The 18,700-nt window shown below is 42.6% G+C and overlaps 1 protein-coding gene across 1 annotated transcript; it reads right to left on the bottom strand.

Moving 5' to 3' along the window:
* Positions 1–2,150: 2,150 nt before the first annotated feature.
* On the bottom strand, positions 2,151–18,301 carry LOC107115572 (CSC1-like protein 1). The gene is made up of 7 exons (XM_015417315.1): positions 18,236–18,301; positions 14,250–14,412; positions 12,446–12,551; positions 6,726–6,893; positions 5,158–5,273; positions 3,760–3,819; positions 2,151–3,224 (listed from the first exon to the last, which is right to left on the bottom strand). The coding sequence occupies exons 2-7, from the start codon at positions 14,337–14,339 to the stop codon at positions 3,075–3,077; spliced, it is 690 nt and encodes a 229-aa protein (XP_015272801.1). The 5' UTR covers positions 14,340–14,412; positions 18,236–18,301; the 3' UTR covers positions 2,151–3,074.
* Between the last annotated feature and the right edge of the window lie 399 nt (positions 18,302–18,700).

The following is an 18,700-nucleotide window of genomic DNA, read 5'->3' as shown; positions in this document are numbered from 1 at the left end:
ATAGGGCAACCAAGACAGTTTCTGTGCCATAGCCACATCTGAATCCAAGTTAAAAATACTCTAGATACTTAAGTTTCATAATGTCTGGCGTTCTCTAGACACTACTCTTCAAGACATCCCCCAAAAGGGAATATTAAATACTGGTCTATAGTTTTTCAGATCCATGTTACCTAAAAGTGGCTCTTGAAGAGGCATCTGAGTTTTGTTAACAGTAATAGTCCTAGGCCCCCCTGTAATGAGCAGGCCCCTATCCCTTCAGGCCCTACCCCCTGGCAAATATTGCACACGATGAGGGGCGCAGGGACACGTGGTCTCTTATCACCAAGTATTCCGTCTACATCCCAGGATAAAATAATTGAAAGGTATCCATGCAAACCCAACAAGCTGAAACCTCAACAACATTCAGTGCAACAGTTAATATGGAGTCCCAGGCAGAAGGGATGTGAGTAACTTTATCTGTAAAGCACTTAGCAAACTGGCCACAATCTCCTCTAGAAGGTTCCACTATTTGGGGCCAACAGCCAGACTGTAAAAGGCCTCACCACCTTAAACAGCATTGTTGGTCTGTTCTGAACAGATGTTATGGTGGCTAAATAGTATGATTTCTTCACTGCCATCACTACCACAGAACAGGCTTTCCAAATGTGTTCCAGCTGAAGAGAGAGGGTGCTTAAGAGCAATCATATCAACAGTTCAACAGACCTCCCAATTCCAGAGAGGCAACAGAACTTCCAGCCACATCAGCAGGAAAATCCCCAAGAGCCATTAGGGAACCATTTTTTCGGGGGGGGGGGATCAAATCCAGCCAGCATGGCGTAGTGATTAGAATGTCAGGCTAGGATCTGGGAGACCCAGATTCGAATCCCCACTTTACCATGGAACCTTGCTGGTGACCTTGGGCCAATCATGCACTCTCAGCCTAGCCTACTTCACAGGGTTGTTGTGAGGATAAAACACAGGAGGAGAGAGCCACGTAAGCCATTTTGGATCTCCACTGGGGAGAAGGGCAGGATATAAATAAATTATCTATTCCTGCAAAAGCCCTGAGTCACCTTTCAGGTAATGATCTGTCTGTAAGCAGAGGTAACACTAAAAGCAGTGCACTAAATATCTATTAGAAGTCCAGAAACAAGCCTTTAAGAAGGTTACATTAAAAAGGACAAGAAGCCACTAGAGCTTCAAGGAGGCTTGGATTGGTACTCACTGTAAGAAGAGAACTGACCGGACACTTAAATTGACTCCTTTTTTGTTGTATAAGTAAATATGTGATCATTGTTAAAGCAAAATAGAAAGCAGGCCAGCGGCATTTATAGATGAAGGTCATTGTAGGTGTCATATTTTGGGTACAATCCAATTTAGACAAAAACTACTTCAAGGGTTGTGTTTAAAAATGCCTTAATACATCCAGATGACAGAGATCAGTTTCCCTGGAGAAAATGACTACTTTGGAGAGTGGACTCTGTGGCATTATATCCCAATTGAGGTCCATTCCCTCCCCAAACCCTGCCCTCCTCAAGTTCCACCCCCAAATCTTCAGGAATTTCCCAACCCAGAACTGGCAATCCTGTCGTACTTGCAAATCAAAAGTGATGCAGCTCAGACCATGGCCAAAGTATCCTGGCAGGAGCTTTGTGATTCCAGTTTTTTAATAGCTAACTACTGACTTTCACTGACACCATGTTTGAATCCCCACCCTGGTCTGGCACAACTGTGTTTGCAGTTTCTGTGTAAAAACAGCTGGCTTGACTTTGCTACTTGGCACTCATCCAGCAACCTGAGTAAATTGAAGAGCCACCAATAATTCTGCTAGTCTTTGCATAGTAATTTTTATCCCACCTTTCCTTCAAGCAGCTCAGAGTAGCATATGTATATATATATAATTATTATTTTGCAAATTTCAACAATCCAGGGATACTGGATGTAGAATATACTATTCTGAAAATGTGTATTTTCATTATCTTTTTGTAGGGAGCAACATGAGTGCCTGGGGATTTTACATACTTATTCCTATGCAGCTCTACATTAGAGTCTCATTATAAAACTAGAACTTGGCAATATTGTGGTAAAGAGTATTATGTTAAGAAAGTCCATCACAGAGGTATATCTGAATACAGTGTTTTATTGAATGTGATTACTTAATTTATGCGTGGATTAACACAGCTCTTGCAGAAATTTATACCTACTTCATAATTTAAAAACAGTCTAACACTTCATATATTTGTGATACTCTTGGCACTTAACGCAGACGTTTATTTTTATAACCAGAGAGATTAAAAATGATTTAAAAATTACATTATTTATTGCTTGTTAAGTAAACTTCCCTGTGTGTGAGGTCCTTAAAATAGTGACCAGAAAATTAACAAATGCAATCCATACTTAAAAGTTCACGAATAAATACTTTCTCGCACTAAGTGCTCAAGTTATGGCATCTCCTTACAGGAACCACCACCCCCCCTTTTAAAGAAAGACAAATGCTCCAACCTACCTTGCTAATATGAGGAGATGGCAGAACACTGGACTATATCCTCCAGACTACATTTTCTTAGTTTTCCCTATGTTTGTTTATATATAGAAGATGTTGCCTTTGGGCTTAATCAAATGTATGGCAGACAACCAAGGCCTGGTTAAAAGTCAGGGGCATAATTTCAAAATAAACAAGACAGGTGCTGTGTTTTGATAACTCTTTTGGCTCCAGTGATCTAAGATCAAAGCATTTAGCCAAATCTCTTCACAAAGGCAAACAGACAAAAAACCCAAAGCAACGTCTCTGAGCACTTTTGTTCCATATGCCTATGCCACAATTTTTGTGAAGACTTAAAAAGCGAAGAGTCTTGTGTGGCAACTTTGTAAAATCAGCACTGCAACTGAGCCCTTCTTGAATATTCCTATTACACCTACTCCTGAGAGAAAAGACTGGGAAATTAACCTTTCAATGGAATCTTTTCTTCTGAATCAGGGCCAAGGGTGCCATCTTGTGTTAGTCCATGACACTGAAACACACACTTCTTTGTTTCTCCAATGACCCTTTCCTCAGAATAAGAGGGATCACGATCTTCTTCTGCCTTTGAACTGCATTATCCAATGACTGTTTCCTCACATAAAGGGACTTGGCCGCCTTCTACCTTTGGGGTCGTATTTCCCATGGCACCATAGTTCAGCCTCCCCAGATGCAACAGATTTGCCCTTTCAGTAGAACTGGGAACCAGAACATGGGGGAGATATATCTGAAATGACAGATAATTAACATCCTGAATAATGAAAAACAAAGAGATGCTGCATAATTATTTCAAAATATTTCCTCAAACATTTGCCCCATAGTGTCCCCTCCTTCCCTGTCTATCATCCATTTAAATGCGTCCAAACTCCCAGGTATGCCACCTAACAAACTAGTCTCCACACCAAATGATATGCTTTTCAAGACTAGAAGCAAAGATATTTTACCTGCTGTTGACTACTCTCAGATAAAACACTTCCTGACCTTGAGAGCTCAAAACCAGTATCTAAAACATCAGCTATTGCCAAATTGAATCAATTCATCAAAGACTCAGTTAAGCAAAGAAATTCTAAGCATATCTTATTGAACCTGAATCTTTGCTGAATTTTGCTAGCAGATCAGTACTTTCTGTCAGTTGGCCGAGAAGTCAGCAAATGCGAGTATTCTGTCACTAACACAGGACTTGCTAACGTGTGCTAACCCTTTGCGGGCAAGAAAGCATTTCACAGAAGGGATGTTAAATATACTTTTTGAAAAATGCTTACAGAAACGTTTCCAGTTGCTAAATCTGTTTCACTTCCTTTTTCAACGGCTGAGTCTTCTAGCTATGGATATCAATGGAGAAGAGACCAACCAATAAAGCAAAATTCAAACATATATGCAGTCTTACGTAAACAGCAATGTTTAGAATACACAGCTCTCAGTTACAGTCCCCAGAACTCTCAATCTCCCACTTTAGTTCTGTATTATATTTTTCTATTCAAATGGTTAATTAATTAATACAAGGTGCTTCCTCCCTCTTTAAAGCCCTTGTTTAAATACAGTTAAAGACTTGGGACAGTGCTTAGGCTCAATTTAAACATACCAAACCGTGACTTGTACTAACCACAGCTGAGATCCTTAACTACTGACTGAACTTCCAAATGTACAATTTGGGGCCAGCATACCTTCGAGACTGCCTCTCCCCATACGAGCCCTGTAGGGCACTGAGGTCCACAAGTCGACACCTCTTGGTGGTCCCCGGCCCCAGGGACGTCCGATTAGCCTCAATCAGGGGCAGGGCTTTTTCAGCCCTGGCCTCCACCTGGTGGAATGAGCTCCTGTACAAGATCAGGGCCCTGCAGGACTTACTGCAGTTCCGCAGGGCCTGCAAGACGGAGCTCTTCCATTGGACTTTTGATTGAGGAGGCAGACTCCCCCCCCCTTCCCCATCTCCTGGCCAATCTCCCACCAGTGGCCTGGATCTGATTAAACATCAGGGAACCCACCATTGATTTGACATCTGATCTCTCTGTTTTGACATGGTATTCTATGATTTTATCCTGTGTAAACTGTTATTTTAATGTTGCTTTAATCTGTATCATACTAATTGATGTAAACCACCCTGAGCCCATTTATGGGGAGGGTGGTATATAAATCAAATAAATAAACAAACAAACTCCAGAACAACTTGTTTGTGTTTGTCTTCCACCCTCTTAGCACTCAGCTTCATAAATTCCCCATTAAGAGACAGTGCAACAGCTGTGTCTATTGTCTGCTTTGCATATTTACTTTAAATTCTACTGTGCAAGTCTGGTTTTCTAGCCATTCACAAACCTCTATCCCATCTGGCCAGAGAGCTCAGAGCAATGTACACAATTCTTCCTTTCCCATTATATCCTCACATCGCTGTATGGTAGGTTAAACTGAGAGTATGTGACAGGATTTGAGCCGGTGTCTCCCAGGCCCTAGTCCAACACACTAACCACTATACCACACCAGCTCTCCAGTTAAGCTTCCTTGTGTGTGGCCTGAATTGAGCCATCATAGACAGAACTTGTTTTTACTGAAGAAGAAAAAAATAGCTTGACCACTCCAGCACTAATGTAAAGCTGCAAACCAGACCTATAATAAAGTACAGATTATTATTTAGCAACTCCCCAATATAACCAGTGTGAATGTACCTTGTAATTGAGGGGGCTCAGGTATTTCAGGCAGGCATAACAAGCAGAAACTAAGCAAATAATAATTGCTGCACTGACAACTAGGAATGTAAATACAGTTGTAGGTGCTCTAAAACCTAAGGAAAAAGACAGAAGAGATCTATAAATAAAATATAAAATAGGAGATGTGGTTTGTGGTGAGTGGGAATTATGCTGATTATTACAAAATGTACAGAAGAAAGCAGATGACAGACACACAACCTTAAAATGTATTAAGTCTTGGAGGAAAAAGTACTCCTCCTCTTCCGCCATTTACATTGAAGGGATAGTCTCAATATCTGAGACTGTTTTATTAGCTGTTTCTAATCTCAGAAAGCCCTGTACTACACCATAACTTTGCTCTGTGGTCGGGTTACTAAAATTTACTGTAATTTAGAGATATCCACACAAATGTCGCTCTGGTGTGTGTGTGTGTGTCTGTGCATGCATAAAAATTGCCATCAAGTTACAGCTGACTTACAGCAACTCCAGCAAGGGGCTTTCAAGGCAAGTGATCAGCACAGGTGGATTGCCATTGCCCTCCTCTGTAGAGTCTTCCTTAGTGGTCTCCCAACTTCAAATATAGGCTAATGGGGTCTGAACTTTGTGAGACTGACAGGGAATAAGATCATGGGGTGGTAGTTGATAGCTCAGTCAAAGTGTCAACCCAGTGTGCTGCAGCAGTGAAAAAGGCAAACTATGTTAGGAATTATTGTGAAAGGGACTGAGAATAAAATGGCTAATATTGTAATGTCCCTGTAGAGATCTATGGTATGGCCTCATTTAGAATACTGTATACTGTTCTGGTCACTGTATCTCAAAAAGGACATATCAGAGCTGAAAAAAAGAAGAGGGCAACCAAGATGATATGGGGTTGGAGCACCTTCCCTATAAGGAAAGGCTGAAGAATTTGGGACTTTTCAGTTTAGAAAAGAGACAACTAAGGGGGACATGATAGAGGTTTATAAAATTATGTGTGGGGTGGAGAGAGCTGACAAACATAACTTTTTTCTCCTTTCCCCCAAATACTTGAACTTGAGGGCATCCAATGAAGCTCTTGGGCAGCAGGTTCAGGATGGATAAAAGGAAACAGTACTTTACAAAGAGAGTGATTAAAATGTGGGATTTCCTAACAGAGGATGTAGTTATGGCCACAGAAATACACAGTTTTGAAAGGGGATTAGATACATTCATGGAGGATAAGACTATCAATGGCTACTAGCCATGGTGACTGAGAGGAATCTCCACATTCAGAGGCACTAATCCTCTGAATCTCAGAGCCAGGAGGCAACATCAGGGGAAGGCCTCAGCCTCCATGCCCTGCTACTGGCCATCCAGAGGAACTGGTTGGCCACTGTGTGAGACAGGATGCTGGACTAGATGGACTTCTGGTCTGATCCAGCAGGTCTCTTATGTTCTTATCCAAGTACCAACCCTGCTTAACTTCAAAGATCAGGTTATACCATGTCACCTTCTCTCCTGTCACTCTGCTACATAAGAAACTTTTACCCTCCTCAGTATGTTCACTCAAAAGACCATCCATTACTTACCCAGTCTCAAAAAAGAGAAAAAATGCAGCCAAAACAGGCAGAGAATTGGAGCTGCATTGGCCTGACTCACAGCTGCAAAGTGGATCTGCCTCTCTAGTTTAGCAGGGAGGTATACAAAATACAGATTGTGGCGGTCAACTGTATGCTTCATGAGCATGTATATTAATCCTGAAAATAGCAAAGAAGACCCAAGTTATTAAAGGAGGAGGAGGAGATTAGATTTATACCCCGCCCTTCACTACCCAAAGGAGTCTCAGAGTGGCTTACAAACTCCTTTCCCTTCCCCTCCCCACAACAAACACCCTGTGAGGTAGGTGAGGAGAACTCTGACAGAAACTGTGCCAGAATTATGGCTTGCCCAAGGTCATCCAGCCAGGTGCAAGTGGAGGAGTGGGGAATCAAATCCAGTTCTCCCAGATTAGAGTCCACGCACTTAACCACTACACCAAACTGGCTCAGTAACACACATATTTACCCCCATTTCCTAGTTCAAAAATAGACTGACCAAGACCTAGTTTTGTTTTTTTAAATTCAGCACAGGCCCAGGCATCAAAAATGTTCAGGCTTTCTATGCTAGCAAAGAATTACAACATGCATAAGACATAAAATGATCCTATTTCACATTTCTGCCACTGATTAAAGGATATACGCTCTGATTTTGTACAGGGTTGTCAGGTTGGTGGCCTCCTGGGAGGCCTGTAGCACAGGAAGCCTGAGCAGGCTGCATAGTGGGCAGGAGTCCATCCTTCCCCATCTGGGTAAATAAGCACTTCAAGAGCTCCAACTGTGTCAATCATCTTCCTTTTACTGTCCCACAGCTCTGGAAACACGGCTAATCGCAGCTGGCTCCATGTTACACTGTATTGACCCAGCTCTCCTCCATAAGCTACCCCTAAACATGACTACTGTTTTTAAGGTGCTACCTAACAAGCAACTCTGCCTCACTGGCCTACACCTACTTTGTTTTCACACCCAACCTGCACCTCAAGTCCTAGTGACCCACCTTCCACTCCACCAGCAGCCAATGCCAGGCGCCAGCCTTGGCCCACTGAATGGGTATCTGGCCACATCCTCCCTACCAGAGGATGGCCCTGGGCACTCTGGCCTTGTTAGTTTCCTGTAGCCTTGTGGAAGTCCAGCATCCCCCAGACCAAAAGGCCCCCTGGTTGTCATCACTGCCCTCAGCCCCTTCTAGTCATTTGGACCCATTGGGTCCCAGCACCACATATGGTTTAGGGCAAGATATAGAAATGAAAACTATTTTTGTGTGCTCTTTTCCTTCATTTAACAAATATAAGGCAGCACATTTTTCTTACACAATACTGCCCTCAAAAAGTTTACTTCTTGTCACTGCAAAAAAAGCAAGTATGTTCATCAGAAACCAGTTCTTTCCTTATAAGCATTCTATTCATGTGACTGCTTCAGAATTTCATGCAGGTTTCCAATGTTTATTATTTTGCAAATATTAAACAACTACACCTTTGGTGGTGTAAAGAAACGGGTTATTTATTCAACTAAATCTGTCATGGAAAAAAGAAAACAATATGCTTCACTGTGATCATTCTTTTCTGGTGACCAGTGCTTGGTATCACTGTTAGATAAACATAGATTTATCAGGGAGAGTTCTCCACATAAACCAGCATTCCATCAAAGATAATGAGGCTAACCTGTGAGAACTCTCCTATACATATTATGTATAGGAAAGCAGAGCTTTAGATCATCAAAATATGTAATTCTTGAAATTTATAATAATCTTCTGATAAATAAATTGTTTTCTGGAAAGCAAAATATTGCAAGAAAAAGCATATCCACGCAGCAGTTGTACTCAAAATCCAAATATGGAATCCAATATGGAAATTGAGTTAAGCCTTTTAACTACTATGAAGCTTTAAATGAGAACAGGAAGAGAAGAATATAAGAAATTGAAACACAGATCCGATAGCTTTCCTAATGCCAGCAGCTGCTGTATGGATATGGAGATATCTATCTATCTATCTACCCACCCACCCACCCACCCCATATATATGTATGTATGTATTTATTGCAAATTGCCTTAAGTAGGGAGTAGTAAAGAGCAATAAGCTTGAGTATGTGGCATATCTGATTAAAGGGCAACTTCTATTCAACATGAGAGCCAGGTCACAGAGATTTTACTGGATTGTTTTTAATGTCTTGTTTTTTTAAATTAATGATTTATTTGTAAGGTGCTTTGAGCTAGACTCTGGAGATCCGTTTGGTGATCAAGTGAAAATAGACGCGAGCGAGCAACCATTGAAAGTGTGAGTCTAAGTAAAAGCGAAACAAAGAAAAAGTGCTCGGCCCCACCAAAATAAAACAGGGGGGGGGGACTCCCCTCTGATAAGGCCTGTTTACAGGCAAATTTAGCTACAAAAAAAGGGGGGGCCTGCTATAAAAAGCGAACGAAGTAAAGAGACTGTAAAAACTTACCACGCTCTTAAAGAACTTTTAGAGACTTTGACAACTTGGAAAAAAGTAAACAAATCTCAAACATGGCGCCGTTGACGGCAAAGGACTTTAAAGATAAACAAGCGAAAGCAAAGCTTCTTCCCGGAAACTCTAGCTCCAGTCCTATGAGTTCTACTCCTAGACAGGACTCAATAGTGGAACTCCAAAGGCTCTTATCAGAAGCACTTCGCCCTCTGCTGGAGAAAATTACAGCAATTGACAACAAGCTGGATGCACAACAGGCACAAATGACCACAAATACACAGAAAATAGAAAAAACAGAGCAGGAACTCAAAGTGATTGACACCAAATCAAAAAAGATGGACAAGATACTGCAGGCACTGGAAAAAAAGTGTCAAATCAAAGAATTCAGAGTACTCCAGCTTCAAATGGAAAGAGCAAGCTATGTCTTGGGCTTCAAGGCTTCCAGGAAGAGAAAGGAGAGAATCTGAGGCAGATTGTTGGCGATGCATTAGCACCCATGGCAGAGATGACAGTGGATCAACTCCAAAGCGAAACAGATATGGTCAGTCGATCGTATTCAGAATTCATTAGAAAGAACAATTTGCCAGGGGAAGTTACAATAAGATTCTCTCAAAGAAAAGTGAGAGATCAACTACTGAAAGCATCTAATGGAGCTACCTTGAAGATCAAAGACAAAGATATAAGAATATTGAAGGACATTCCATTTGAAATCAGAAGGAAAAGAAGAAAATATAGAGACTTGACTCTATTCTTACAGAAGCATGATGTTGCCTACAGATGGTTAACACCCGATGGTCTAATCTTCAGATACGTAAATGGTAGAGAAAGGACTGACTCTCTCGAAAAAGCTTGTGAATTTTTGCGTCAACATAAGCAGCCCAGCAGAAAGAGATGCAACCGGTGAAGCCAAGGAAAGCGAAGAAGAAAGAGAGGCCGGATCCTCTGAGGAAGAGTTTGACTCTAAATGGGGGGGGGGTCCTAAACGAGGCTATCAGTTGAGACATAGAAAAGGAAAGAAGAAATAGAATGCCAATGTACTCTGAAATATCTAAAAAGTAGTTTAATGTAAATTGCTTTACAGTCTTTTTATGAAATATTGACGTACTAGATACATTTAATTAGATGGATGAACATTTTCAACTACTGTTAACTTGTGTTTAAGTTTAAGGGTAAATTTGTAAACGCGTGTATGATCATCATCTCTTGGGTTTTTAGAGGGTTTTCTTTACTTTCTCCCATAGATGTAGTTTTCCCTTCCTGGATTTTCTGTTTGTAGTATGTAGTTATTAGAAAATGCAATAAAAAACATCTTCTTCGGGGGGTACAAAAAAAGAGATGGGTGTGTGGCACTCCTGAACAGGATCAGAAATGCCCATTAGCTTGGCTACGGAATATATACACCAGGGTGTGTGAATATGTATTACAGTAGGTACTAGAGTGTTACTACCTTATACTTATTTCTAGCATACTTATCAGAAAGGCTGGCCACTACTGCTGTATGGCCATGTAACACTATGGATAGTACAATCTATACTCAGACAACTTCGGTTCCTTGCATTTTTACTCTTTTCACCATGGTGCCACAGACAATTCATTCTGTCATGTTGTTTCTTGTGAGAATAACTGCCTATTGAAATATTTCCTCAAGCGTGCCTCAAATCAACAGTCTAGTAACAAAAAGACTGAATTAGGTTGACTTCAATGTTATAGAACGTTTGAGTCCAGTGGCACCTTTAAGACCAACAAAGTGTTATTCAAGGTATTTTTGAGAACACTGGCTCCTTTAAGAACAAGGTATACCTTGAATAAAACTTTGTTGGTCTTAAAGGTGCCACTGGATTCAAACTTTGTTCTGCTGCTTCAGACCAACACGGCTACATCACCTGGATCTTTCAGTGTTGTAGTAAATGTTTGGCTGTTAACACTGCATTTTCTACAGTACAGAGCTCTTGTGACATCACTGAAAGCACAGATACCAGAAGTGAAAGCTAGAACAGAGACAGCCTTTGAAAACTGAAGTTCCAACCCCTTAATTGTTTAGTAATTATTATTATAATTCTCCCAGTTACCTAAGAGAAAGGTGAGATTATAAATGTTTTAAATAAATGTAGGGCTAATGTCGTGGATCACCCAGCTGCAGCCAGCCCGGAAGAAGCAGAGGTCTGAGAGGAAGAACAGACAGGTGAAGAAGATTCCAGCTTGCAGTTAGCTGAGGACGACCTGCTGCAGAAAGCTACTGCAACATTGCCTAGCAGTGACTCACAGTCTGACAGTAACTCCCCAGCTGTTCAAGCCCACAGAGAATCAGAGAGCGCCCAACTTTCCACCTCGCCTCCCTCATCCCCAGAGCTGTTACAGCATAGATGAAAGAAAGTCTGTCATGAGATGCAAGAAAGGAGATGGAGTGTGCAATTAGCAGCCCAGAGACACTTGGGTCCGGATAGTAAGGAGGAGAGCGCACACATCTGCATAATGCAACCCAGCTGTGAGATGGGCATCTCTCTATAAAGAGTGGAGAGAGAGAGAGAGAAGACAGGCTGTGGAAGCAACAAGTCTAATTATCCCTGATCTTGCCGCCACTGGCTCTGCCTTCAGACTATGATTCTGACTCTTGGACTGTGACTGGACCTCGACTTTTGGATTTGCCCTGAATCTGCTTTTGTCGCTGACTCTGTGTATGATCTAGGAACTGGACTTTGACCACACTACATTGGATTGTGCCTGCACTTTGGCTAGCTTGCACCTTGGCTCTGCGACTCTGCTCTGCGCCCCACCTCCTTTGGGACAGGATCTAGAAGATCCAGAATTAGGTTCTTCTACAATCTTTTAGAGGGCTAGATCCAACTGCAGGGATGATTTTCTATGGAGAAATTTTACCCTTCCCCCTTCCACACTGTTATTTTAATTCAAGTCATGCCCCTCCCCTGCCACCAAGAGCAGGCAACTGCCCCACAGATGAAAACACATAGACACCATATGAGCTCCTGCATATTTTCTTCAATGGGGCTAACAGTGGCCTACCCCCGCAGGACACAACTAAGATTATAAGATCACAGGGGAGGTGATTAATACCTGCCTCCCCTTCTTGGAGGCCCCCTGCAAATACGAATCATGGTTTAAAAAATCGTGAAAGGTACATTCATAGAACTCCCACTGTCATGTCTAAGTAAGTCCTTGTGATTCTAAGTCTTTGTACTATTACTCAGACAAACCTTCCACTATGGTCCTCTGCTTGTCCCCCTACAATCCCAACTCACCAACCAACTTACCAAATGGGACAATAATGGGACATGTGATGCTGTAGGCCATAATGACTGTGAACACACATAGCATCCAGGCGTACATTGCTCCAAATTCATATTGAAATGCTTGTTGCTATAAAGAAACAAAATATTAGGCTACAGGGGGGAAACATTCACGGAACCCAAAGCTTCACTGATTGTTTCTGTTAAAGGAGGGACCCGCTAACCCTCACTCTTTCTTCACTTGCCCACTGCTGCCTCCATCTCTTCTTCCTCACTGCTTTCTTTTCCATCCCCAGCCCTCCTGCTAGCCACATGTATGCTTCTTCACAATCAAGTAACATTGCAGACTTTTGTGTGTACTTACATGTCTGTGTTAATTAACAAGGTAAAAACTCCATCCTAACCCGTGTTTCTACATCCTCAATTCTACAACAGTGCCAAGCCACTGTGCCCCCAAGTGTTGGCACAGATAACAGGTGGTGTCAGGAATGTTGTGGGAATGGAGCAGGGCTTAATTGGCATAACTTCATGCTGAGCAGGTTTAAGAGATGCCAGCAATAGCCCTGCTGTATTTTTAAAAAGTGCTATACAACACAAGCAGAACAAAAATACAAATTCTGCCATGCATCCCACCTCCAAGCCTGAAATACTGCAACATATCAATGAAGTCTGCAGCCACTTATACCTTTCCAAAGCACTTTATAAATGCCAGCCAGGGCACCCCTAGCTTGAATAAGGCATGCAACATCTGTCCTCAAATCATACATGCTTACGATATACACCAGGGCCTTTTGGTGATGGGAAATCTAGAGAAAGGGTACTTTGCATAACAAGAGTGCACAGTACGTGAACAGGCACAGGAGAAAACAAATATTGTTGTAGTATATGCCTAACACTGCTCAGCTCCATGGAGCTCTGATCCTCCAAGGCAACTGGTACCATTAACATTTGGCCAGCAATAACAGTATTTAGAGACTATTAGTCACTGAGAACCATAATTGCCCAACTGCAGGGAGCGTTACACTGTCTAGAGTGGCTCTATTTCCTTCCCTGTGAGTGTGTGGCAAAAGGAAACATGGGTACAGGAGGGGGCTCAAACCAGCTTCTTCAGGGCTTCCCAGTGTGTGTTTGTTGCAGAGTTCCTACTGATCACACCACAATCCTCCTTACAGTGGAGAGGGAGGCAGCGTTCCCCTTTTTCCTTCTTTGTGGCATTCTGTGTGTGGGTTGCAGCAAGTGGCACATGACCCCAACAACAGTGGCACATGGCCCTGACAACATATTCCAGTTGCCTGATTCCCTGTCTGCCTGTTAACAGGGCATCACTGACACACTGTGCCATGACTGGAGAGCTGTGGCAGGGTTGCTTTGGACTTTAGTGAAACTGCTATTGTCTTTGCATGTAGGTATGAGGCCTTATTTATTTATATCTCCTCTGCAGAGGAGGCCCAGAATAGGAGATCTAGATGGCCCAGGCTAGTCAGATCCCAGAAACTAAGCAGGGTCGGCTCTAACGAATATTTGGATGGAAGACCTCCAAGGATCACCAGGGTTGTGGCCCAGAAGAGGACGATGGCAAACCACCTCTGAATGTTTCTTGCCTTGAAAACCCTACTGGGGTGCCGTAAGTCAGCTGTGATTTGACAGCACACACACACACAGAAGGTCAACAGAAAACTGGAGATCCATTATCAAGATTAAAACTGAGGAGTCCAAAGAATTCTGGGACAAAGGCCCAAAGCCAAAATGAGCAGAGATTCAAATTGTTAATGCTTAAATCTGGTTGACATAGAACAACATATTCTTGCGCTACAGAAAGCCTTCATACCTGCCTGATATTTTTTCTCTCAGCAGTTGATTTGGCCAACATCATGCGAAAAGTATAAAGGATGAGGCCTGGTAAACGCAGTAGCTCCATTCCATTACCAATGAAAGCTGATGCTATCACATAATTCACAAAGAAGGCTCCTTGATCTGGCAGGAAGACACACCTACGGCAGATTTTAAAAAAAACAAAAACAAGCCAGCCAGTGATCAGAAGCACAAAGAAGCCTCGTCAGATTTTGGTTGTATCCCACAATGCACCAAGCTTTCCACATCAGAGTTCCATAATTCTATTCACTAGGTCACACTTCAGTGAGTAACTCTCCTCTGTCATGCATTTTATATAATTCTGAAGACGTTTTCTGTCCATGTGCCTCAGCTATGAGCATGACAGAAGCCTCCTGATTTATTTTGGATGTTGCTCATTTTATCTTTCATTCATCAAAGCAAGCACAGCATTTCTCTCAGCTAGTTTAAGTACCAAGATCTGCACCAGTTTGTGTGATTACATCTGAAAAAGTAACTGCCTGGAGTGGTTTTTGTATTTTAGTTATTGTGAGTCCTGTCCTCTGCTGCCAACAGGAACAGCTCCCTGCCCTCCTCTAAATAACAGTCATTCAAATACTTGAAGAGAGCAAGCATGTCCCCCCTTAACCTCCTCCTCTCCAGACTGAACATTCCCAAGTCCCTCAGCCTCTCCTCATAGGGCTTGGTCTCCAGGCCCCTGATCATCCTCATCGCTCTCCTCTGTACCTGCTCCATTCTGTTCACATCCTTTTTGAAGTGAGGCCTCCAGAACTGCACACAATACTCCAGGTGTGGCCTGACCAATGCAGTGTACAGTGGGACTACCACATCTTGTGATTTGGATGTTATGCCTCTGTTGATATACCCCAAGATTGCATCAGCCTTTTTTGTCACTGCATCACACTGGTTGCTCATTAGTTCTAATGGCACTGAATGCTGTCTCACTCGATGCCTTTGGGGTTGGGCTGTAGTGCTCTGAGAAGTCAAGTTAAGGCAGTCAACTACACTGTCGTCCCTTTGACTGGTCCTATGCAGCACATCAAGGCTTCTGTTAATGAACTCCTCCCCTACCTTGATTTCATGGAGAGTAGTAATCCTGTCCTCCAGGCTCCGAACCATCTCCTCCAAGCGTCCTCTAAGAGTCCTATCAACTTACCGAAACTTCTCTAAAAGTCCGATCAGCTCCTCTAAGAGTCCTATCCCCCCATGCTTTTTAATCTCTATGTAAAGCCCTTAGGACAAATCATTCAGTTTTGGGGTTGCTTGTCATCAATATGCTGATGATACTCAGCTCTATATATCCTTATCCAAATCTCCTGGTGATGTGGTAGACATCCTGAATTGCTGCCTGGCTGCTGTGGTTAACTGGCTGAAAGTGAACAAATTTAAACTAAACCCTGAAAAAACAGAGGTAATGCTGGCTGGGAAGGCAGAGGCCTTGAAGGACATTGTGCTCCCCACTTCTGATGGAGTTCAACTGACCCTAGCTGACTCAGTTAAGAGCCTTGGGGGCCATACTGGATCCAACTTTATTACTGGAGAAGCAAGTTAATGCAACTGCAAGGAAAAAAAGCTTTCTTCCAATTCAGCTTAATCTGCAAAATGGCCCCATACCTTCATTCACCTGACCTAGCCACCTGGATCCATGCCACAGGAACATCAAGACTAGGAATGGGCACGAACTGGCTCACAAGCCAAAATTCTGCACAAACTTGGGCTAGTTCGGAGTTTGGGAACCAACGTTCCAGGAAGGCACCTTTCCCTGAACATTTACAGGACTTTTGGCCAGTTCAGTTGTTTGGGGCCAGCCATTTAAACCTAACAGCACAGCAGGTCCATTGCTCCCCCCCCCTCAAAGCAGCAGGGAGCAATGCCAAATGGTTAAATGGCTGGCAGCCATTTAAACCTAACAGCTAAGTGGTGTGGAGTCCGCTGCTCAGCGGTTTAAGTGGCTGGCAGCCAATTAACCCTTCCCGGGCAAACCCCACCCCCTTTCTCCTGGCGGCAGCAAACAGTGGCCAGGAGAAAGAGGGAAAGGAAGTCCTTTCCTGGGCAATCTCCCCCCTTTTCTCCTGGTCCTGGCAAGCTGCAGCTTGGAGAAAGGGGGAACTAAACTTTCCAGACCAGTTCAGGCAGGGCCCGTTCGGGTCAGTCCATGGTTCGGTTCATGGGCTGCCCTGAACCCCAAGCTGCCCTTTTCAGGTTCATTACCACCCCTAATCAAGACTAAACTACTGTAATACACTGGTCTTCCCTCAAAATCAATTCAGAAACTCCAACTGGTCCTTAATGCCACAGTTCAACTATTAGTGTGAGGTAGATGGAGCATGCATAATTTTCCCATTCTGCAAACCCTCCATTGGTTGCCCATTTGTTACCAAGCTCAGTTTAAGCTATTGGTATTGGTTTAAGGAAGGGTTTAAAGCCTTCTTGGCCCTTTATGGGACTGCCTCTCTCCCTGTGCTCTGCCACGAAAACTCTGCTCATGTCAGCAGGGGTTTCTACAGGTGCCAGCCTGCAAATGGGCGAAATCAACAACTGCCTGCACATGTGCCTTCTCTGTTGTGGATCCCACCTTGTGGAATGGCCTGCCTGGGGGAGGTCAGGAAACCTCCCACTCTCCTGATCTTCTACAAAACTATGTAAAACTGAACTATTTGAGAGTGCTTTTCTGCACAGGCAATAAAGCTGCACAGTACAAAATGGTCTCACAAACTTACTTAGATAAATGTTTGAAACTTGTGATCTTTACTGCTGTATATATTGTATTGCAAGTAGGATCCTGCAAGTAGGAATTCTGTTCTGCTTAATATGTCATGTTAATATTTATGCTATGCTTCTATTTCTTTCTGGTAGTTCCAGACTTCTAATATCCTAACGCATTAGTTGCTGAATGCCCCATCTTGTTGATTGTACTGACTCATGTGTAATCTGCCTTGAGCCGTGAGAAAGTCAGACTATAAATAATGTAAACAGATATCTGATGAAAGGTTCTTTGCATCTATATGTCAGACATCCTCTTGTTACTCAATATCATTCTTGGTCTGAGTCCTGGCAGTGAAAACTGGTCAATAAAGACAGCCAAGAATCTATAAGAATATGTAGAGAAAGAGCAGCAATGCCAAGTTTCAATTATTTTTCTGTACATTTTTCTCCCTACCTTTTGAGAGAAAGGGAAAATAATTACTCCTTGACCGGCCTGTTCCTTCTGCAATGTTAAGACCCACTGCTGGACCTCCTGATGGCACCTGGTATTTTTGGCCACTGTGTGACACAGTGTTGGACTGGATGGGCCATTGGCCTGATCCAACATTGGCTTCTCTTATGTTCTTATGACCAAAAAATGAAAGGAAAAAACCTATCCCCTTTCCCCACCTCAATTCCATCTTCCTCCTAGGAGAAAAGGGATGCTCTCTCCTCCTCCCTAGGAGCTTTTGTGGAAAGCTGCAGAGGGACAGCAAGAAGATGAGAACGCCCTGTGATTTCTTCCAGAGTTCTACATAAAGGACACGTAAAGGAAGGAAGGGGATCACAAATAATCGGCCAGTAAATCAATCCAAAGTTTGTGAAACTGTTTCACACTTTATCACCGATCTACCGGAACATTTTATATCTCTCAAGTGATACCTGGAAATGAGGGTCTCCCTCATTTCCCTGCTCCTGTCTGCTAATTCTAGACATCTGTTTTCGTATACAGCTTAGAACAGTTTCTTCTCTCCTGTGTACAACTCAGCCTTGGGGCATTGCCTGGCAGAGATTGCCATAATAGCTTCTTCTGGGGCAATGTTACTAAGGATATAAAGTGCAGCAGCATCTCCTGGATTTATAGTGTAATTAGAGATACACTTCTATTTTCCCAAGTTAAACACACTACTGGGTAATTGTACTGTGATTACAGAGAAAGACAAATTCATTTATCCTGCTAACACAAAACCAAGAGGGTAGGGGGTAGAGAGTACTTACTCTAATCTGATTTTAGATTCTGCAGATTCTCTGTCAAACAACCACCGAAAGAAGAAATCCAGACTAGAAAAAAAAACATGCTTGATATTAGTTTTGCCAACTTAGTACAGGGTAAAAACTTGAACTACATAATGCTAGTGCTATTAGTTTTAGAAGTGGTTGAGTAGTCAGCCCTAAGTGAATGGGGTGTTAATATTATCAATTAATTAATTAATTGAAGGAATAAGTACGTTAGTGGGTTTGAATTAATTAATTGTAGGGAGCTAAGAGTTAGGTGCTGTTGTTGCTGGAGTTTGGATTATTGTTCAGCAAGAAGGACTTGTCCTCAGGTATAAGACCGTCCAAACCAATTAGTAATATAATATTGTGGTTGCTATTATTGTCAAAATTAACTTAGTGTTAGGAAATAAAATAAAATAATGATAAAGGATGGAGACAGATGGTCGGAGCTCGACGAGGATAGAC

This window comes from Gekko japonicus, unplaced genomic scaffold, assembly GCF_001447785.1.
Source record: "Gekko japonicus isolate JY-2015 unplaced genomic scaffold, Gekko_japonicus_V1.1 scaffold1983, whole genome shotgun sequence".
In the NCBI taxonomy this organism is placed as follows: Eukaryota; Metazoa; Chordata; class Lepidosauria; order Squamata; family Gekkonidae; genus Gekko; species Gekko japonicus.
Note: the sequence above shows the minus strand (reverse complement) of the source record. Positions and strands in the feature narration are given on the sequence as shown.